Source organism: Tasmannia lanceolata, unplaced genomic scaffold, assembly GCF_043159265.1.
Source record: "Tasmannia lanceolata isolate RefF3 unplaced genomic scaffold, GAP_Taslan_0.1 ptg000018l, whole genome shotgun sequence".
Classification (NCBI taxonomy): Eukaryota; Viridiplantae; Streptophyta; class Magnoliopsida; order Canellales; family Winteraceae; genus Tasmannia; species Tasmannia lanceolata.
Window position 1 is genome coordinate 10,190,189 of NW_027518695.1, and position 23,261 is coordinate 10,213,449.

The 23,261-nt window shown below is 38.5% G+C and overlaps 2 protein-coding genes across 2 annotated transcripts; one reads left to right on the forward strand and one right to left on the reverse strand.

Moving 5' to 3' along the window:
- Positions 1 to 1,799: 1,799 nt before the first annotated feature.
- On the forward strand, positions 1,800 to 9,374 carry LOC143850843 (Nucleic acid-binding, OB-fold-like protein). The gene is made up of 5 exons (XM_077360112.1): positions 1,800 to 1,999; positions 2,793 to 2,920; positions 5,138 to 5,213; positions 5,448 to 5,574; positions 8,751 to 9,374. The coding sequence occupies exons 2-5, from the start codon at positions 2,798 to 2,800 to the stop codon at positions 8,932 to 8,934; spliced, it is 510 nt and encodes a 169-aa protein (XP_077216227.1). The 5' UTR covers positions 1,800 to 1,999; positions 2,793 to 2,797; the 3' UTR covers positions 8,935 to 9,374.
- A 1,599-nt stretch (positions 9,375 to 10,973) lies between these two features.
- LOC143850041 (uncharacterized) lies at positions 10,974 to 21,103 on the reverse strand. The gene is made up of 6 exons (XM_077359367.1): positions 20,947 to 21,103; positions 19,558 to 19,732; positions 17,269 to 18,821; positions 13,911 to 13,986; positions 13,677 to 13,817; positions 10,974 to 13,600 (listed from the first exon to the last, which is right to left on the reverse strand). Exons 2-6 carry the CDS (start codon positions 19,658 to 19,660, stop codon positions 11,745 to 11,747), a joined length of 3,729 nt encoding a protein of 1,242 aa, XP_077215482.1. The 5' UTR covers positions 19,661 to 19,732; positions 20,947 to 21,103; the 3' UTR covers positions 10,974 to 11,744.
- Positions 21,104 to 23,261: the final 2,158 nt, after the last annotated feature.

Consider the following 23,261-nt stretch of genomic DNA (forward strand, 5'->3'; position numbering starts at 1 on the left):
GAATGAGATCAGGTTTGCATAGACTATAATCCCAATCCAATTGTCCAATATTCTGTACATTTTAAAAAACGAAAAACTTTACAGTGGACATAGGCATTTTGATCGAACCACATAAAATCTCAGTGTTCATCTTGTGGTTTGCTTCTTCTTCTTCTTTTAACGTTTCCGTTTGTTTGTGTATGTTCGGATTAGATTTTTTTTTCCTAGCATATTTCTCAACAATATCTTATGTTCTTATAAGTATCCTCCGAACTCGATCACTCCCTTCAATCCTAAGTTCAGCCCAAACGAAAAGAGGCTTGTGTAGACTATTATCCCAATTGTCCAATATTCTTTATACCTTTATTAGCAATCATTGGATCCCTGTATTCGATTTACATTTCGTTTACTGCGTGCAATGGATCAACATAAAATGAAAACTTCACGATAAAACAGTTTACTAGGCAAAAGTTTTACTCAAGAAATTGTTTTACAATAGTTTTAATGTGGTTGGGATGGACCCTAAGTAGAAAAGTTTCAGGAAGTTGGCCGTGAGATAGAGATGGATTAGAAACTTTTGGATGTGTAAAGAGAAAGCTTAAGGAAGGCTGAAAGCTTGACTATGTGAGAGAAATTGTAGGAAGGTTAGAATTGCTTTTCGTGTAAACTTTCTCTCTCCATGTGCATAGTTTTTAGGAACTAGGGTTGAACTTATTTGAACTTAAGAACACACATGAAACCAAGCTCTAGGTAGGCAAAACGGAATAGTAAAATTAGATGTAAGCCAAATACAGTGATCCAATGACCAGTGGTTTTTAGATTGGAAGAAATTGGATGTTAGGATTTGGTGAAAGGGGAGATTGTCAATGTCTTGTCACCCCTAGATTATAATAGATAAATGTTTTTAAAATTTTATAAGTCATTAATGGACTAAAATCCCTCTCACAAAATTTCTATGAACATACTTGTTTTCGAAAGCTTCAACGGTCCTATTAAGACTAAAATTTGTTATAAAATTTCTATCAGGACTAAAATTATATTTTAAAATTTCTCCAAATTTGCACCTCTTACGCAGAAAACGGCAATATTTTCTAGCCACTGGAATGGGAAGGCCGTGCATTGTTTGGGTGATCTAAACTATTCATTTGTTTAGTCCCGACGTAAATGAAAAATATTTACGATAGGATGATCCTAACCCTCCAATCTGTGGAGGTTTCTATACCGTGCCGTCCATTTTAAACCTCAACAAATCGGAGGGATAAATGATCCTATGGAGAAGATTTTCGGGTCACAGCCTATCTATGCCAAGACCCAACAAATGAATGGTTTAGATCACCCAAACAATGTGGGCCTAACCGTATTTTTGGGCTGCAATTGCATGCACGACCCTCACCCTATAAATTCCTTATTAATGAGCATCAAGGGTATTTTGGTAATTTTACGAGTTAAAACAATATACGGGTCGGTGTTGTTGTAGGGCTGCAAATGAATCGAGCCAGATCACAAACATGTTTGGATTCGGCTCATTAAAAGCTCGGCTCGAGCTCATTCGTTTACTAAACGAGCTGAATCCGAACCCAAAAATTAGGCTCGTCGAATAAACGAGCCGAACTTGAACTTTGTATAGTTCGACTTGGACAAGCTCGAGAACATTTTAGGCTCGGTTCGAGCTTTAAAGCTCGGATTATATATACAAGCTTGAGCGCACCTACACTACACTATATGCGCTCGAGTTAAAAAAGTCGCTTTTCTCATTGGCTGATTGGGTGTGGACCACGATACGTTAACGCAAGGCAAAAATATGGGTTTTCTTCATGTTCCTTGTGACGCAAGGGAGCAAAATATAAGGGTTTTCGTAGTGCTCCTCGTGCAAACGAACCAGAAGCTTTTTTATTTCATAAGGTTGTTCCTTCCGTCTAAAAAACCGAGGGTTTCAAAAAAGAAGCCATATACCCTCAAGCTCTTTCGCCAGTGCTCTCTCTCCCTTCAATCAGCTTCCATTCAACGATTCAAAGGACTCTGTATTTCCTATTTTTTTGGTGAAACCCTAAATCTACCAAAAAAAGCTAGGCTTGAGGGTTTTTTATCCTTGTTTTATAGCTATTTAAGGGTTTCTTTTCAAGGGTTTCAACGATCTAGGGTTTAGGGTTTATTTTTTTGAGATTTAAAAATCTTGGGTTTCTGATTTCTTTCAAATATCTATGTTTAGGGTTTCTGATTTTCATGAATAAATGATTTGGGTATGCTTTTTTTGGGAATCTGATTGAAAGGGAGAGGGTTTTCATGATAATTTCTACCATGGCACAAACGTAGCTTGCTGATTTGGGCATGATTTCAACAAAAATTGATATGGGCATGTTTTTTTTCTTGAATAAATTGTTTAGAATCGGGAGAATAATGTTGATTTGGGTTTTTGTTCGTTTACTACATGAGCCGAGCCGGGCTCTAGCTTTGTTGAATTTTGGCGAGCCGAACACGAGCCCATAGTATAAAGCTCGTCACAAACACGAACCGAACACAAGCCGATGCTCAAACTAAGAGAGCAGAGCACGAACACCCAAAGCTCGGCTCGGCTCGTTTGCAGCCCTAGTGTTGTGGTCACAAATTGATGGCATGACTTGATTTGCAAAATTAACTCAAATGTGATGACTCTCTTTGCAAATTGCCAAACTAGGAGACTGTTTTTGCAAATAAAGCAAAGTAGAAGACTTCTTTTGCAAAAAAACCCATCAAATTACGTACCGCTACAAAAACCTTTGTTTGTGTCTTCGTCTTCAGTTCTAGGGTTTCCCTGTTTAGTGGGTTTTGTATTGCAGACATGAACGGCAATAAAGGAGGTCGGAAGAATCTAAAGAGAGCAGCAAACGAAGATGGGCTCACTCTCCAAGAAGGCCAAAGCATCATGCAAGTCCTTTCACTTCGAGGCTCCAATCTCATTGAGGTGGGTTTTTTCTTTCTTTGTTTTTTTTTTTGCACCAGCCCTCATACTTTTCCTTAATTTCCAGATACTCTATTGGTGATGTAATTTAAAAAAAAATAGAATTGTCGTGATGGGTTCTTTTTCAATTTATATGTTTTGGATTTTTTCACATTGTTTTTTATTTGTCTTGCGGGCATTAGTTTCCAAATCATTAATTGGTTTTATAGCCCAATTCGATTAGTTAAGTTCCAAATCATTAATTGGTTTTACCAAATGATGGATTGGCTCAAGCTTAGTAATTGTATAACAGCATATTTATTCGAGCAATGGCATTCCTATATACATTGTGATCGTACTATATTTCAATTTTCAGGACATCTATTTGTGAAACTACCAGTTACTCCAAAAGCTTAAGCTGTTTGAGAAGGCGTTATTTAATCTTTTATACTTTTAACACTATTTTCAATTAAGGATTTCAATTGGCTGGACCCAATTATTACTTGGTAAGGAAATGAATGGGCCCTAATCCCGGCCGGCCTGATTACATGGTAAATTGTATCCAATTAGTTGTGGTCAGGCCCATGAAATTAGCCCAATTCGCAACGGATGCTTGACTCCTTTTTTAGTTGTTTTCTCTTAATCAATGTGCCATAATGCTAACACCTAAAATGTAATAGTAGAAAAGAAATGACTGCAAGTTTGAACTGGGTATTTTAACAAGACCAAAGACAAGATTCACATGATTGCAATTTCAAATGCTGGATGACCACGTTAGTCAATTATATTTAGCGAACACTAGGGACCACATATTGGGAGGCCAAAGACAATTGAAGCCTTTTTTTTTTTTTTTGAGCATTGCTCAAAAGTCAAAAGTCCAACTGTCTGACCTGATCACATGATTATCTGATTCTACTGAAACACAATAGTTTTTTGTGATTTTATTTGTGGTTATCTTAAATGAATGGATTCATATGTCAGGAAACAGTGAGAATAAATAGAGGCTCTGCCTCTTTCTGTCATGGAAGGAGGGGATAATGGGAGCCTAAGTTGCATGAGGTCATGCCTTTAGTGATTAAATATGATGCAAAGATGAAAGAGAGAAAACTCATTTGCTCCATTAATTAGGAGAAGGACTGTGATGTTGGAAGGCTGAAGGCTAAACTATTTTGTGGTAAACAGCCTAATCAGGTTTCATTTTTCTGGCGATTTTTATGAGACTATATCCTATGTAATTTAGACCTGAACATTTGTGTCAGTGTCAGACATTGACACAAAATACTGGATGTGGGTACCCTGGAAAACTAACATATGCTAAGACACCTAAAAAAGAAATAAGTCACTTTTTTTAAAAAAAAAAAACAAAAAAAAAAAAACCGTAAGTCACACACTCTCCGGTATTTAGTGTAACCACCAATACATCGATATCCATTTTATCGAGGCTGGGGAGGATCTAATCAAGCCTGTTCGCTCAAATTGGCTCCGATTATGTGTTTCCAACTTGCATGATCCTCCCCATAAAATATTTGAATTCTAATATGATCTATTTGCAGAATGGTGGATCTTATTTACATCATGTGATCTGCTCAGATGCTGATAGATACAGAATGGTATCTTTTAGGTTTGTAATCAAGGTGAAGCAATTAGTTCATTTTTTACTGAGTAATAGCTTGAGATAAATTTTGAAAACTTGAAACTTGATCCAGATAAGAACACATAATGATATTGTTTAGGTTAGTAATTATGTAAAGTGATTAGCTCATTTTTTACTGAGTAATAGCTTGAGAACAATTTTGAAAACTCGAAACTTGATCCAGACAAGAACTTTTTTTAGTCAATTTCATGTTGGCTCGAAACTTGGTGGAGCTCTAAATTGTCTTTTTAAGTTTTAACAATTTTATGCTGCTGTGTGGCTTTTCCAGTTTTTTGGGCAGTTGATCTCTTGAGCTTTTTGAGTACCAGGTCGAGTTTCTCTTTAGCTCAACCCTGACTTGATCAATTTAAGCTTTCATGACTGAATTCTTAGATCATTTCTCGCTGTGGGCTATATTTTTTTCCTTATAAGAAGAATCAAGATATTGGTACTTATGTTATTGACCTATGTACTTTTAATGCCTCTACTTGTTGATATCTTGGCCTCTTACCTTCTTCTAGATTCTGTCTTTTATGGGTCTTGTTATTTACATTTGACTACTTTTTCATTAATGATATTCTTTTTTTGTTTCATCTATATCTTCTAAGGTAATGGATGCTGGAGGCGGTAAATCACTGGCACTATTTCCAGCCAAATTTCAAAAGAGCCTTTGGATCAAACATGGTGCGTGCCCTCTGAATATGCCCTAATTTTATCATTTTAATGCCTGATCTTTAAAACATGTTTAACTCTTCACACAAGGATTTCTTATTACTGAATGTTGACATGGTTTTACCTGAATGATTACAAAGTCTACTCATTAGTGTGCTATCAACATTTATTATATTTAAATGCAATTTATGCTAGTACCCTCAATGAATTGTACATGCTAATGTTTGTTTCATTAACTTTATGCAGGAAGCTTTGTAGTGGTAGATGAAAGCGGGAGGGAGAAGGCCCTTGAATCGGGTAGCAAGGTGGCATGCATGGTTTCACAGGTGCTCTTTCATGCACAAGTTCGTGTACTTCAGAAATCTCCTGAATGGTGTGTTCTCTTTTTTACAACCAGGATCACTATATTACCTTTCTTTCTTTTCTACAATCAATCTCGTCTTGAGGCTCACTTTAGGAATGCGAGTATTTCAGTCTTCCTGATGTCTTGATGAATTTTTTAGAAGCATAAAGGGATGTAATTTCCCTTTTGATGGGAGTGATAAATGCTTGAGATCCCCTCCAATCAATATACTCAACAACATTGTCTTGAAGATTTACCACTTTCTTCTTCTTCTTTTTTTGTCTCAAAGTTTGGAAGGATTATTTTAGTGGGGTATATGTGGAAGACATGATCATCACGGGCAGTGATGCTTAAAGTATTGGATATTTGAAGTCATTCCTTCAACACATGTTTTACCCCAAAGCCTTGAGAAAGCTTCGATAATTTCTTTGTATTAAAGTTGCCTCATTTGACACTGGAATAAATTTATCTCAATGGAAATATGTGTTGAGCTTCCTAGCGGCGGCCTGACTATTGGGGTCAAGGCTAGTTGAGACTCCAACCCCAAAGCCTTGGGAAAGCTTCGATATTTTCTTAGTATTGAAGTTGCCTGATTTGACAATGGAATAAATTTATCTCAATGGAAATATGTTTTGAGTTTGCTAGAGGCGGCATGACTATTGGGGTCAAGGCCAGTTGAGACTCCAATGGATCCGATCACTAAGCTCATTGACGATCTAGGACTTACTTGAAGATCCGAGTGGATATTGATGATTAGCTGGCAAGTGGAACTACTTGACCATTACCAGACCAAATATTTATTTTGCAGTGTGCAAGGTGAGTAAGTTTATGGAGTCTCCTAGAGCTCCTCATTTGGAAACTGCGATACGGGTTTTATGGTTTCTCAAGGGAGCCCTTGAACATAGTATGTTGTATAGACCTAATGGGCACACCTACTACTCGGTCAACAAATGCCGATTGGACTGGATCTTCTTTTGATCAAAGGTCCACTATTGGTTATTGAACTTTTTTAGGTGGTAATTTGGTGACCTAAAAAAGTAAGAAGCAAAGTGTTGTTCCACGGTCTAGTACTGTAGCTGAGTATTGAGCTATTGTCTCACACTTCATTTGAGTTGATTTGGTTGAAGCATTTGTTACAAGAGGTGGGATTTCTAGTGAAAGCTACTTATGCAGTTGTTATATGACAATCAGACCTGTGCACATTACTTCCAATCTAGTGTTTCATGAACGTACCAAGCATATTGAAGTGGATTGTCATTTTGTATGAGTGCAAGTAATGAGTGGAGATGTATTTCTCTCTTGGTGAAGTTTGAAGATCAACTAGTTGATTTGTTAACTATTTCGTGTTTTTATTTGTTCCAAGGTGGGATTTTATGACATGCTTAAGCTTGAGGGTGAGTGTTGGAATGCATTCTACCGCATAGGCATATTTTAGTCGGGATTTGCTAACGTCCATCGCAGAAGGCATTTCGTGGATGGCTTGTTGCATGTGAGAGCAGCCACCTCGTGAATGAAGACAAAATCTGCTGAAAAGTGAGCCTATGTGGCTGCTCTCACATGCAACAGGCCATCCATGAAATGCCTTCTGTGATGGACGCTAGCAAATCCCATTTTAGTCACATCCTTTATATTGTAAATATATATTATATATATTTTATTATAGGAGAGAGATGAGTTAATCTCTTCTCTCGTGATTCCCACATCTCTTCTTTCTTCATGTCTACTTATTGATTGAACGCTAAATTATACTGATATCATTCACACATCGGAGGTGGTAATGGAAGAGGGCCACCTTGATGCCTTGAAGGAGGCCTCCTTGCTCAATAGCCTTTATGAGAATGTACCCAATTGATTCAACTGCTAAACTGGCAAGCAGAAAAGGGATTACACTGTCTGTGTAAGGACTCTACAGGGATAAAAATTGCCCGCAATGCCCTCCATTTATGAGAACAGATACATGGGCTTAGGATATAGGCCGATGGATCCGTTTTTTCTTTTTAAACCAAAACCCATTTTTCTAGTCCAATGAGAGGGAGGGACCAATTGAGGCTGGTGTGGACTTTTTCAAGATCAATCTTGAGGACCATTCTACCATTCAAAAAAAATAAAAAATCTTGAGGACCATTCCACTAGTTCCTGAAGATTTAGTATAGTTAATTGCCTCGTTAGAAGTGAACATTCTTTTAAGAAACAGCTTTGGAAATTATTTGTAGATGCTCCCTACAAGATTTATTGGCCCAAGTTTCTTGATATTCAACGTATTTCTAACTCTTTGGTATGAGGGCTAAGAAGGATGTATCGAATGCCTTGCCCGTCTGGCTGTTGGATAAGAGCTCCTCTGCCTTCATGATATCACCCTTGTCAATCTCCGGAAATTCTTGGAAAAAGGTGAGGGAGAATCCATCTGAGCAACTGGATTTATCCTTATTCATGTTAAATTCAGCTTTACCCACATGCTACTTGAAAAAAGGAGTATCAAGCATATTTTTTTGCTTCCTGAGGGCAGGGGATAGTCTTCATAGATCCACAGATGGCACCACGGACGGCAGGTGCCCTCGGTGAACAGAGAGCAGAAATAGCTGAGTAGCTGACTATGTCATCCTTCACCCCTTTTCTAGCTTTAAAAGATTCAGATCTTACTACTATCAGTTTCCTATTCAAATTGGACTTGGCTCTTATTAAGCTCTGAATCAATTTTTAGTGTTTGAACTTTCTCTAGATTCATTTGATTTTAAGTTAAAAGGGCTATTATTGAGCTCTGAATCAATATTTGGAGTTTGAATCTTCCTCTAGATTCATTTGAATTTAAGTTAAAACGGCTCTTATTGAGCTCTGAAGTGCGAGCCTTCCTCCAGATTCATTTGAATTTAAGTTGAAGGGTTTTTATCGAGCCCTGAATCAATTTTTGGAGTTTGAACCTTCTTCTAAGCTCAATTGATTTTAAGTTAAAGGCTTGTATAATCAGATAATATATCCTCTCTACTTTCAAGGCAGCTTTTGTTTCAAAACTTCAAATTCACTTCTACACCTCTGAATTCAATTCAATTGATTTTATGTTAAAGGCTTGTATAGTCAGATATCCTCTCTACTTTCAATTAATTTTAAGTTAAAAGGCTTGTATAATCAGAAAGAATCAGCTCTATCTGACTCTTTATTAACTACTTTTTTTTTTTTTCCATATGGTTGTTCTTGATTGTTCAATGCAGGCCAGAAATCTTCAAAACAATCATTGCTGATGATTCAAACAGCTGCTCACAAAGACCAAAGCTGCAATTGGAAGAGGAAGGAAATTCAAGCGACGATGATGGGCTTCCGCCGCTCGAAGCAAATACTAACAGAATTAGGCCTCCTGAGTTCCATTCTGGTTCAGAATCCGATTCTGATTCGTAAGTTTTTCAGTCGTTTTACATACAATCTTTAAAGGAGCGAAACAATGGCTTCTCCAATGCGGAATCTCAGTCCTTCAATACTGAAAGACCCTGGAGGCAGAGAGAGTGTTCTCCTGGAATTCAATTTGATGTAATGTTCACATAATCAGATTATGAGGAGACGGATCTATCTTCAGATGGGCTGGATTTGCCATGGCTCCAAAACTACATCAATCTCGAGTACTAATCTAGAGGACTATTTTCCACTTCTCTGAATTTTGAGTTCACCAAAGTTGTCTAATCAGATGGTTAGGATCGGCTGATTGGTGTGATCTTTTGAGAAGAAGGAAAGAAAATTAGATTATGTACACATTTGCCTGATTGAAAGAAGGAAAGAACAATTGCCTAAAATTATGTTTTCCTCAAGCATTATGCAATCAATGCTATTTGTTTTTCTGTTTTTACTGATTTTAAAATAAAAAGAACCAGGAGAAATATGTTTGGTAAGTAGAATTAGACAAAATTTTGATATCCGGGCACCCGTTAAGCATCATTTAATTGCTATTGGGATGTTGAATTTTCACATACCTTGAGAGTTTTACACATGTTTTGAGATGTTTTCCTCAATGTATGAGTAAATTTAAAATCCCGATGACAATTAAATGATGATCAGCAAAAACCCAAGAAGTGGGGAGTGAAAATTACAAAAATCATTTAAAATAATATCAGAATCCATCTGTGTAATATTTAGGAAGTTATATATCCCTAATGCCTATCAAGTATATGGTCATAAAGAATAAAGAAATCAAACAACTTGGTTAATCTAGAAGATAATTGAGAGCCTTTAGTCTGCCTTTGATTAAAGGACTAATCGCCTGTGATTCTTAATAAATCCACAATCCTGTAAACACTTTGCTCAGCCCTTTATTGTGGAGAATGTTGAAATTTGTTGGGTCCTCATTAAATGTTTGGCTCAAAAGAAAAAGATGTGATTATAAGTAATTTAATGACTTCAATCGTGTTGCTTTATAGTATGGAATTTGCTATGGACCGAAGGCATGTCGCGGGCCGACTGTTGCATGAGAGAGCAGCCACATAGGCTCACTTTTCAACAGTTGTTGTCTTATTTATGAGGTGGCTGCTCTCTCATGCAACAGTCGGTTGGCGAAATGCCTTCTGTGATGGTCCCTAGCAAATCCCTTTATAGTATAGGTTGAGTGAACATTGATTTGCAGTATCAGGATATGGTAGATTTCTTATAACCCTTAATATTTTTTAAGTAGAATTTAAATTATATTAATTTTCAAACAACCTGAATAAAATTATGATTTATAGTCCAATTTTACAACTTGGTTCAACCCCGTCCTGTTAAGGTTGTATGGTGAAATTCTATCTTCACTTTATTGGATTAGCTACAAGAACAAGGAATAACAAAAGAATTTAAAATTACAAGGAAATACTAACAAGCAACAACCATCACAGATAAGGGAAAGGTAACACCCCTTATACATGATAGCAACATAGACAAACAGATACTCACAGGAAAAGAAAGAGAAAAACCTCTACTATAAGGTTACAACATCAAGGAAAAGAGCTAACCTATCCACTTCACTGTTGGCCGATCTCCTGACATGTTAAGCCCTCCACTCTATCCTAGATCTCATCGATCGTATGAGCAAATAAGCACATGATGGTTAGAAACTGGTGGTCCCTAAATGAACTTTTCTTGAATGAAATAGGAATGTAGTTGTGTTTTTTCTGACTCGTGAAATAGTGATCAGAGACAATCTAAGCAAAACCTTTGTACCTCTCTACATGGGAGCTCGGGAGAAGCAAATAAACTTATAATAGTCCAGTAAAGGTTCAGCCCATTCAATAGTAGCCAAAAAAAACATCAAAGGGGTGGAAGGGCAAGAGTGAGAAGGCATTGACACAAAAAACTAATCAAATACTTGTGGCATATCATGTAAGAAAAGCATACATAGAAGGCCCTTTGCACAATTCCCAGACATTATTGTAGATGCCAAAAATCCATCTTAGACTATTGCTTTGGAAAATATATATTGATGGATGAAGATCAAATCATCATCCCAGACAATTAGATATCATTTACACAAACTAAAAGGAAGGCACAGACGGTGCCCTAACATCTACACACAAGCCAAGGAAGCCCAGTTTCTCAATTTCAGAACAAGCAGCTAACTCTTTATATGAAATCCAATGGAAAATAAGTTGCATGGAATAGCAAATATAACTCATACCAATACATGGAGATGGAGAGAATGCACAGTGAACTTTAACAATAGTTACCACCTTGGATGGGACCTGCTTGTTCCTCTGCTTTCTTAGCCAACTGATCTGGTATAACTCACCCATTCACTTAAACTTGTGGTTTCACTCTCTAACTCATGATTCAATTCTCTTTAGTGCCATAGATGACACTCATATTCCTGGATCCATTTGGTAACTCATCTTCTTCATGTATTTGTTTACAATCTAGAGAAGTGCTGGTTTTCAAATCTTTACAGTGTGGGAGTCGTTCCATTTCCTGTCAATTCCTTCATCTATCGATTCTCTTGGGAAATGCTATAAGAATTTTCCAAAATTCGGAGATCTCTACTTTCGGAGCTTTTGATCTACCATTGGACATGTTTATCATTTCATTGAGTGTAGAATACCCCACAAGTCTATGAGAGGTGTTGAGGGTGTGAAGAGAGATTCGGGCGCTCTTCCTGGAGGAATACTTGGAGCATTTTTTTACCAGTTGCATCATGTTGATGGACACGAAATGGAAGGGCTAAGAGTGTAGCCTCTCACCCTCTGTTGAATAGCTTATTTTGCAAATACTAAATTCCCAGAGTCAGTACTATCATCAGCCACACTTGGTGGATGTGGTATTTGGGTAGGACTGTAGGAGTATAACAAGCCATGTGAATTTCTGTCATTACGTGAAAATCCAAGTACCTCAGAACAGGAACCACACCGCAGCTTATGGTGCAACCTTCTTAACAGAAGAAAATCTGCAGGTAGCTGCAACACTTTCCAGCAACGGTAGCATAGTACGAATGGGGCACCACCTGCTAAAGGCCAACAATGGCGCTTTATAGGCTGACTTTTCTCTTTGTAATAAAACTTCTCCATCTCACGCTCGATATGTCTCCGGTCATGTATTTGGGAACTATGAAAATTTGGAGGAAAAGTGGAGTCCATATGCCGCTGTGGAATAGAAGTACACGAATGGTGGCACATACCAGGACAAGCCCTGCATGGCCCTTTGTTGTAGCAAATGTTAGGTTGTAACAATGCAGAGTAGTTCCAGTTTTCAGGATAGCAATGGAAACAGGAAACCTTCCTGTTTGTGTTCAAAGGATAGTTTGTGTTACAACATTGCAATTCTTCCTGCCCAAAGTCATGATTATAGCATAAAGGCCATTGGGTTTCAATTTGGGTACCTCTGATAGGAAATCTTTCCTTTGTTTTTCTTGTTTGGACATATGATGGTTCAGGTCCAGGATTGCGATTATAGCAATAAGGTCTCTGACTTTCCTGTTGAGTATTACAGGTAAGAACCCTTTCCTTTTCTTTTCCTCCAGTAAGTTTATCTCTCAATTCCTCCACCTCCCTCAAGAGTTCCATCCGTTCGTGTTCGAGGTATTCAAGCTTACCTGATGCATATGAATTCAGGTTGTGTAAAAGCTCTTCTTGCCTGTAGTTTGAATCCCTTGATACAAAGCTTGAAGATCTACCCATTTCTGAATCCAACAAGGTTCGTGCTGAATAGAATTCCTCGGTGTCCGGCAAACTTCCTTGTTCATGTGCTTTAAAACCATATCTGGTAGGTTCTGAGGGTTCACCTTTGATCAAACCATAATTCTCAATCAATGGCATGGATGGAAACTTCCTTCCTTGACATTGAGCTTCTGAGTTGGTACCCATCTCATTATTCGGAAAAACTGTTTTCCTTTGCGGCCTTCCTTTAGTATTGGTAGAATCTGTAACCCTTTGAGATTTAATCCGAGTCCTTTTTGATCGAAGCAGATGTCGATTAGGGACATGATCATCACGACCATCATCATAAGTTACATTTCCATAATAAGCATTTGTAGGAGATTTTGACAGAACTCCAAGTTTTCTGCCAAGCATCGTGTTGGCCATATCCTCCTCTGAAATGACACTGTCGTCGACCGATTTTGTAGTTTCTTCCCTTCTATCACTCAAACTTACTTGGTTGGAGCCACGCTGACCATGATCCTTGGATTTCTCCACCTGTTCATCCAAAGATGAGTCATCTGTTTTAGATTGAAAGCTCTGGTCTGATTGCCTCTGAGCCGTAAATGGTAGACCAAAGGGTCCTGGTTCTCTGAAGTTAGAGCCTTTCCCTTCATTCTCATCTGATTCTTCTCTACTTTCTCCAATTTCTAACGATACTTTCTCCCCGATACGATTAAGCTCGCTCGAAGAAGAAACTGCATTTGAATTTGTTTTACTGTCTAAAGAATTCTTATCACAATCCCTGGATTTATCTCGCTCTTCCAAAACAATTTCATTTGTAGAGCCACAAATTGGTTCCTTCTTTGAGGTGATAGATTCATTATCTTTGGAGTTATGCCATGTTTCATTTATCTGAACAGGATTCTTCTCAAGTGTTTCTGAAGCATTTCTTTCCCCACCAGCATCACATTTTTTTGCTGAAGTGCAAAACAAGACAGTAAAAAACTAACTCAAAATGACAAAAAGAAAATCTATTGTTGGTTAGAAAATTACCTCGGAGAACTGCGCTGCATCCACCACACTTGTACACAGGAATATCGGCAAATTCAGTAAGAAGCTGTCGGCATTTCGGACATCGGACTAAGCGGACTTTATTGGGTTTGCTGTCCATGTTCCTCCAAGAAGTAATCCTCCCTAAGATTTTGTTACAACTTTCAACTTAAACTGAAAGGATATACCAAGAAATATATATATAAAAAAAAAAGTTCAGAAAAAAATCAAGAAAACCTGAAATGGGATGCAAAATGCAGAAAACCCCCAGAAGAACATGGCTTACCACATTAACAACTTTGTAAGAGTTCAACTATAAAGGAAAACGATTTAGTTGAAAAAGAAAGACCTGGTAACTTTTCATGCCCTGGACAAAAACATACAGGAAAAATCCAAGCAACATAAAATTAAAAGGGCAGTGATACCCCCCCCCCCCCCTTTTCTCTGATGGATATTTCCCTCCCTTTAACAGCTTTCGTTAACTTTTATGAAGGGGTGGAGAAGCAACCGTTAACTCCAAAAGCATAAAAGTAAACGATTTCTGTGAGGGGGGAGGAAATATCACTCCCCAATTAAAAGCATAGTTCTATTGAACAATAAAAGCATCAATGGACTTATGGACCTTTCTACTAGCAAAAGGGAGAAAACCAAAAACAGTTGAATTTCTAAGACAAAATCCCGAGAAAAACATGGAAGAAAAAGGAAATTTCAAGAACAATGCATCACTTACACGAAGATAAAAGAATCTCAAGAATTTAAAAAAGAAAAAGAAAACAAAATATGTGCAGAAAAATCCTAGAATAAAAAATTAAAAAGGATTAAATTAAAGTAATTTATAAACCCTAAATTATCATGAACTAGCTCATGATCAACAGGTGTAAAGAAAAAATACACACAATTTCTCCTTCACAAATGAAATCTAAAATAAAAAAAAGCCTTCATATCAGATTAAATTACAATCAGACTCCCTAAATTCTCAAGAAGTAGTTCAAAATAAAAAAAATAAAATTTCTCCTCCTTGAAAGAAGCTAAATTCATCTACTACGTTCCAGATCAAATAACAAACACAATTCTCAAGAAATTGCTTAAAATCAACAGAGAAAAAAAAAATCTGAACCGAGAAAGCTACCTTTAAGATCAAACTAACAAACAGAATTCTCTTTTCCTTCGTTCAAACACGGATTCAATAGCTCTAAAAAAAGACCAGCAGATATTTAAACAGAGAGAGGAAAAGAAAACGTTGTTGAAACAGAGAAAGAAAAAGAAAACGTTGACGTTTCGTGTTGACTCAATCCTAGGACCGTCCTTTTCTAAGTCAACGTGGAAAAAAATATAAAATAAAGAGATCGCTGAGTAGCCGATCTCGAACATCACAGAGGCGTGTCTTGCATTCTAGACCGTTGATTGCTTAGATCATCCATGTAATTCTCTCACTTCCTTCTAGAAACATTAGATAAATTGCGGAGGAATTGGATCTAATCGCCCTCAGAAACTCGGGCTCGTAGAAGACAATCCAAGTTCCAGCTGGTCCAAGACGAATGGATGAATAGACACGTGGCATCCTTTCGTCCAGGCAATTAGTAGTTTTATGGTGGACCCACAAAGTACGACTTGGAGACGGAAACATTTTCAGCGCAATTACGCGAGTCTGCCGCAAAATCCGATGAAGAAATGCCGAACGTATGTCCACACGTCACCGTTGAATTAAACTGGTTGATGACGGAAGATTTACGTTAGAGTGACGTGGTCACCATTAAATGCAACAGCCAGCCGCAAAATGCCTTTCTGCGAATGTCCTTAACAAATCCCTATAGATAATCCTCCTATGGACCACATTATAGAAACCTCTACGGATAAGAGGCTTAGGATCTTCATATGGAGATGATTTACAGGTACATAGCAACAGATGAACGGTTTGGATCAATAATTACAATGGAAAATATCTATAAGGAGAGTGGTTCTCTCTCGAAATTGGTTTATAATTAATAAATGAATAAGAGTGACTCAATATGAAGGGCGTTGACATGAAAAGTCGGGTCACCATTTTATGATTTGAAAAAAGAGAGTGATATACCATTCAAAACTGGGGTGCAACTCGGGCGGGCTCAACACGAACCCGACGAGATCAATCTGGGAAAAAGTCGGATTGGGTTCGAGTTCGGGTTGAAGGCTTGGGCAGCCTGACCCGAGTGAACCCGTCATTTTTAATATATTTTTTTATTTTTTAAGCTTAAAATCTCTGGGGTCGGGTTGAACCTCGTCGGGTTGGAACTCAGGTTGGGTTCAGGTTGAGCAAATGGTTGCTCGGGTCGGGTTTGGGTTTGAGTTGACCTCAACCCGACCCGAGTTGCACCCCTAGAATCAAAAGACACTTTTTCAGGCGTCGAAGGGTGTTTTATGGGAGATGATTTTCCCCATTGGACGATAATGCGGCCCCCTTTTACCGTGAATTATGGGCAGACTTTAACACTTTTTAACATAATCATCGCCCTATTTTATTTAGGGAAATGATATCAGCACAACCATGCTTTAATAATGGTACAAACAAACCTGGTTTTTCCTTTTTAATTAGTTTGGAAGAGCTTTTTGGGTAATGTAACAAACGTTGAGAGCTCTTTAAATACTCGTTTGAGATTGTGGCAACCGATTGTAGGCCCGAACCAATTATAGGACTCAAAATTAAACAATTTCCAGTCCTATAATTGGTTTGGGGCCCACAATCGGTTGCCACAATCTCAAACGAACAGGGCCTAAAGGGCAAGATAGGTCTATGCAATTATCAAAACAGAATTATGCTGATATCATTTCCCTCTACTTTCAAAAGACACTTTGTTTTTTTCTTTTGGTGGTAGGTAAGCTGGGATCTTGGAGTGCAACTTGGGTGGGGCTCAACCAGACAGGTTCAACCCGATTTTAGCTAGGGTTGGGTTGGGAAAAGCCAACTCGATTTAATTTTGGGTTAAAGTTGAGGCCTTGGCAACCCATCCCAAACCCTAACTCCATCCTCTAATTTTATCTTGATTTTCTTTTGGTTATTGTATTTTTCTGTTTAGCCTTAGGTGAACCTGAACCCAACCCTACTCAACACAAACCGATTTCAGGTTAGATGGATTGGGTTAAGGTTGACAGATTTAAGGTTAGATGGCTGGTTGGGTTAGGGTTGACCACCCTCAACCCACAAGGCTTGGGTTGGGTTGAGGGAATGCTATCTTGGGTTCAGTTAGGGTTGGTCTCAACCTGATCCAACCCAGGCCGAGTTGCACCCCAGTAAAGTTGCACCAAGGGGCCATGGCCCCCCAATGACCAATGCAGCCCAGTGTAAATTAGACCAGCCCCCCAAGTGTAAATTCCTGGCTCCGCCCCTGGTTGCACCCCTACTGGGATCGAACTTCTTGTGAATAGGTGACTTCTTGCCTATTCATTTTATAAATTCTAGGATCTCATTTTCCTAACCAAAAAAGCCAGCCGAACAGTTGAAATGTAAATCAAAGAACTAGATAAGCTGATTTTACATACATTTTAAACACAAGAAAAAAAAAACATATTTGGCTAACAAAATTAACAGTAAGAAATTTTAGACTTCACGATGCCATTACCGTCGGCCTCGAACAGCCTGCCTGAGCTGGTAGTACACATCACGGTAATGCTCAATGGAGAAACACAGCTGCCTTATCACCTCCCTCTTCTCCTCCTCCAGTTCTTTTACTCTTTCTTGAATCTCCCCCTTCAGTTTCCACACAGTTTCAGACCCTTCAATCAGCTCCAAATGCTCACTCTGTAGCCTTTGTAAGTGCTCGTCCATCTTCCGAATCCGGTCGTCCTTTGAACTCACATCTGCAAAGAGTTCATCTCTCTCTGCCATTAGCAATTCATACTTCAGTGTAAGCTTGTCAAGACTCTGATTTAATTGCTCAAAATGGGTCTCCCTTTCAGCTCTGTCAATCTTTATTCTCTCAATCTCTGATTCTCCGGCCTGAAGTTGTTTGATCTCGTCCTCTAAAATTGTCACTCTCTCATTAAACTTTGATTCTATCACTGCATTTGATTCCAAGAGGACTGAAAGTTCCATCTCGAGATCTAATTTCTCTCTCGAAAATCTGTCCGCTGCTTCAGAAATCACTACTTTCAATTCCTTGATTGTGCGAGTTCGATCCAAAACATCAGTTTCTAAACCCACATTTAGTTCTTCCAGCTGTAAAGCCCGTTTTTTCTCTAGTACAAGTTCATCTTGAAGTGACTTCAAAGAACCCAAAAATTCCACCTCAAGGCCTGATTTTTCCTGTGAAAATCTCTCAACCATGTCTGATATCTCTTCCTTTAGCTCCCTGATGGAATTTTCGCGGTCAGAAACATCAATCTCCAACACTGCAATCTGTTCGCACAGCTCTGCCACTTGTTTTTTCTCCAACTCAAGCTCAGCCTCCTGTGAGTCTTTCTCTTTGTCCTGCATCATCTCCAAACATTCTTTCTGATCAAGTTCGCACTTCAACCTTGCAATTTCCTCGGCTGAAATGTTTAGGTTTTCATTTGCGACAATCAGTTTTTCCTCCAGCGCTGAGATTTTCGCATGAAGCTCTTCATGGCTCCCATTTTCCACGAATTTCTGCCCTTCCTTGGATGATTCTCGGAGCTTCACTTTCACATCCAGCAGCTCATTCTCCAGCTCAATTATCCTTCCACGTAGTGCGTCCACATTCCTATTTCCCATTGGGATCGACAGGCAATACTTAGATGAAACTTCATCAGATTCCGACCCAGATTCCAACAATGATGAGGATGACCAATCGCTACCCTTCCATGAAAGGTCAGAGCTGCCACCGGAGCCAAGGAGGAACTCAAAGGCTTCTGTGCGGAGTCTTGGCTCGTGTTGAGGTGGCTTGTGTTCGGGAGAGGGCGATGGTGGCTCCGATCCAAGGTCAGAGGCACCACCATTAGAGTCCTGAGATTGGAGTTCTGAACGGATGCTCTTGCGCAACTCTCCAGTTACATGGTCATAACGTTCAGCAAGCGACTGGTATACTCGGTAGAAATCCTCGACAAGAGAAATGAGTTCTGGTCGCTTCTGATAATACATCTCAGATTTCTTTTCAAATGAGTCTCCGGCCTCTTCTACCAGCTTCCGCATCTGTTTGACACTCTTGTCCATCTCTGCAGTACAAGGCATTGTAGTAATTTTCACAGTTTTGATAATTTCGATCAAGCATCACCCGGTTTTTATCACTGCCTTGTAAAGATTAGATGGTGAAAATATAATTACTCTAAAACTAATGTTAAATTAGTCAGACTATACTTTAAACAAGCTTGATTCGAGTTCAACCCCTTTTAGATCAATGAACTTAGCCTATGCTTTACAAGATGAATGATCAAATTAGTCACTGTCTTTTTGAGATTTAAGGACACGAGTTTTAATGTAACAGTGAGGCCCACCTTTGATCCATCTGGACTACCAACCTTGTGAAATCAGCACTCAATTTGGAACCATTTAGTGCAAAAATGATGTTGATCAAGCAAGACTATCTGATCAAATGCATTTTTAACCATTATATGTACAGTCTTACCTATGTACTTTTCTTGACCAGATAGCTTCTACTGTCTGATCACAATGATTTTTGGGCCTTTGAGATCCAAGGCGATTGTCCAGAACTCTAAATCAAGTAAAGGTGGTCTAACCTACACGCAAAATGGGCACGCCATTGTATTACAATCAGGTCGCACCTCACTAGGTCATTCTGCTCTTTTAGAAAACACGAATTTAGATGGTACTTAAACCATGAACAAGAAGAGTCAACTTGCCCAAATACTAAGTTGGCCAGCAATTTTGGAAGATAACGAGAAATAAGGAGAGACATGGGAAAAAGAAAAGCTTGTATATTGTCTTTCTCACCTGCAAGATTTTCTGAGAGCCATTTAGAGTTTTGGGGACTGATATGAGTTTCCCACCACCAGAAATGAGATTTCTTTGATTGCCTTCTTTTCATCTTATGCATTGGTTTGGCCGGAAATTACCAGAAAACTAAAATTTGAAGTGGAAGTACTCCTCAAACCAGAAGTTCAGGGTTCTGACAATTGTATGAGGAAAGTCAGCATTCACAATTAAAGCTTGCTTATGAAATATAAGGAAATTTAGTAAAAGAAAAATATGAATAGAACTAGAACTTAAATTCATCGGTTAAGGCATTAACAGTGATAAAGCACAATGGAAAACCACAATTATCAACTCAATACTTAACGGAGACAGTCCGATATGACCAGACTCCAAGTCCCAACACCAATTTATAAAGAATTAGGAAACATTACACTGACTCAGTCAATTCAAGCCCATATATGTAAAGATCATTTTCTAGCTCATGTCAGTAGGGATCAATTGATAGCTTATTATCCTAGAAACAGAAATGGGCAAAATAGTCCTGTCCAGGGCAGCCCCAATCAAACCTGTCAAACCCAGGGCTTGTTCGCATTAGTGAACAATAAGAAGTGTCCCGAGGCAGAGGGGTAAAGCTATTGAAAACTACATTACTCCATCGCCTAATAAGGGATGTGAAAACAAGTCTAGTGCAGGAGCTGAGTAGCAATGTTACTAACAAGCAGTTAAGAAGTGAGACTACATAATAAGCATCCACATACATCTTTTAACAAAATCATTCCAATGAGATACATTATATTGCAGGAAATTAAACTTCAGTTAGATAGGCTTAAAGGGGTCAAGGTATAAGACTAATTAATCTATCTCTGCCCAGACAATTAACGTTTATACTAAGGATCAAATGTAGCTACCCCAGCAAGCCTAAGCCCAGAAGACACAGGCCTTATGGAATCCCTTATCTCTTCCACCAAAAATGAACTCAATTCCTAAATACCCTAAGCAGGAGGATTTCAAGATTTTCCAGCTTGCTTTTTAGAATTTCATCTACTTTTGCAGTAAAATATAATAGTAAATGGAAAGTAAAGAAAATTACTGATTCAGAAAGACACCAAAAAAATCCATGAAAAAATAAGAAAAAAAAATGCTAAAATCGGTAGTTCGACTTCGACATTCTCCACCTTCTAGATCGAATCTCATGCCGTAAAAACAAGAAAAAGATCTCGACACTTCAAAACTAAATCCAAAAGTCATCACAAAACACTTCAAAAATCAAGAATTCATGAAAGTGACCTACACAAACCTTCTGATCCATGAAACACTTGGAAAACACAAGAAATGAAACTCCAGTACTCCACAAACAAAAAAAAAAAGAAAAAAAAGACAAGCTTTTCAGAAGATAAGAAATCTAACCTTTTTCGAAGAAGCTCCGATCCCCAAAGAACATCGAATCAGATGAAATGAGAAAACCTAATCCGATCCCCAAAGGAGTCAATAGCATTTAATAAGGAGGAAATTGGCTCAAAAACAGAGAAATCCCTCGTTCTTTATGAAATCTTAAAGCGTTAAAAGTTTGTCAGGATTTTGTTACTTTGACGAAAATGCCCTTTCATTGGCTTGAATAAGGGGGCTTCTTTCCGCTTTGAGAGGGTTGAGAGGATTGTGAGTTTACCAAAACATCCCTTAATTTTAGCCTGAGCTCACTTGAGCCACGTCTGTGTGATTGGATCTTTTGGTTCAACAAGCGACCACATTTTGATCGACAAGATCAACGGACAGAACAAATACCATATATACCACATGATGTTCAACAAAGATCAACGATCTCCAATTCACATAATGTTCCCACATAGGACCTTTGAATTGATCTTCACCATTGATCCCGAAACGGATATAGGAATTTACTTAGGTGGGGCCATTGTTCAAGGGATCTACGCTATTCATTTATTTGGCACACGTGCATTGTATCTAGACTAGTAAAAAGTTGGGACCCACCATTAGTGGAATTGAGTTGGGGCCTCGGCCGAGATGAAAAAAGGATATTCTAGTAATTTGCTAAGCATAGGAGGTTAGTTTCGACATTCACTAACATTTTCTAGTTTTCTTAAACGAATGGCGTTTTCGTAGTTTTTGCACCTGATAAAGGCCGTTAATTAAGTGTTATTTTCCCGCCCAGGAGAAAAACCAGGTGGGCCCGCCCTTTTCTCGTCGCGACTCTGGCTGGGCAACATCTGAATCTGCAGGCGGGAAAACCCTCATTTTTTTAAGTGTAAGTGAAATATTCACCCCCATTTCTTACCAGGACCATCACGCTTCAGCATCTTTATGAATTATGACTCCTTTTTAATCATAGAAGAGGGTGGCTCAGGGAAGAAAAAAGAGAGAATATATCATTTCCCTTTCTAAGAACGTGAAAAAATGAAGTAAAGAAGGCCAGTACTCGGCTTCTACTTGTGCGCCCAACTCTATTTATTTTTGGGAAATGATATTTACTCCTTTTTTTACATTGGACAGCCCCCTCAGGAGTCATAAATACACTAGAAGGGGCTGTCCTAAGTAAACAAACTGGGCGAACATATCACTTTCCTTATTTTTATCATAGGTTTGGTGGGCATGTGATTAACCTAACTCTAGTTGTGCGCAACTTCGCATAGATACAAAGACTAGAGAAATGACCACGTTAGCACATTAGCATGTACGTAACACGGCAGCACCATAAAATTTTCACCATGTGTGTTTGTGTCGGCTCGTCTTACTCATATAGTATGATTGGATTATCCTAACCAAGGCCTTAAATTTCGACCGAAATTTCGGGTTTTGGTCGAGACCGAAATCCAAATTCAAAATTTCGGTCGAAATTTACGGGATTTCACCCAAAAATATGGAATCTTGATAATTATTTACGAGATAATATAGCCGTTGAAAGATTTCGCTAGATTTCGTCCGAAATTCCGGCTGAAATTTCAGTTTCGCTGAAGACCGAAACGCATTCCGAAATCCAAATTTAAAACCTTGATCCTAACCACTCCACAAGATCAATGGTCTTCATAAGGCATACGAATCCTCTTGCTAGGATTTCAAAATTTTGATTGTTAGAATCTATTATGCTTGCAACTCGGCTGGGTTGGGCCTAACTTTAGCACAACCCAATGTAGCATTCCGTCAACCGTAGCCCAACATGTAGGACACTAGTTGTGGGTTTCCAATCCCACTAGGATGCAAAGATTTGGTTTTTGTTTTATAAATTATGGTAGCAGTAGGTTTTCTTAAAAAAAGATCGTTGTAGTGTTTATAAGTCGCCTCCTCAATATTATTTGCAACCTAGAAACCCGTCTCTTGATCAACAGTAGAAAAAAGACCTTATGCAAGTACTTGCCATCTGCACGCTATTTTCAATCATCCATTGAGATCTCAGGAATACTAGTCATTGTTTCCCCAACCAGACGATATAATCCGCCTCACTGTCATCTTTTTTTTTGGCTTCACTTCATTTCCCTTCAACACCTTAGCAAACCCTTGTTGAACATGGGCATCATTCACCCTCATCTTCCATAAGGTGAAACCACCACTTCCGTCAAACAATCAATGTTGAATTAGGTTGAACTCAAATTTACCACCATTTCATATAGCACTGCACTTCTCATTGTAGGGCTCCACTTCAGATGAGAATCTCTCAGGGAAAGTTTCTACCCTCTGACGATCACATTGTAATCACAATCCAATCACAA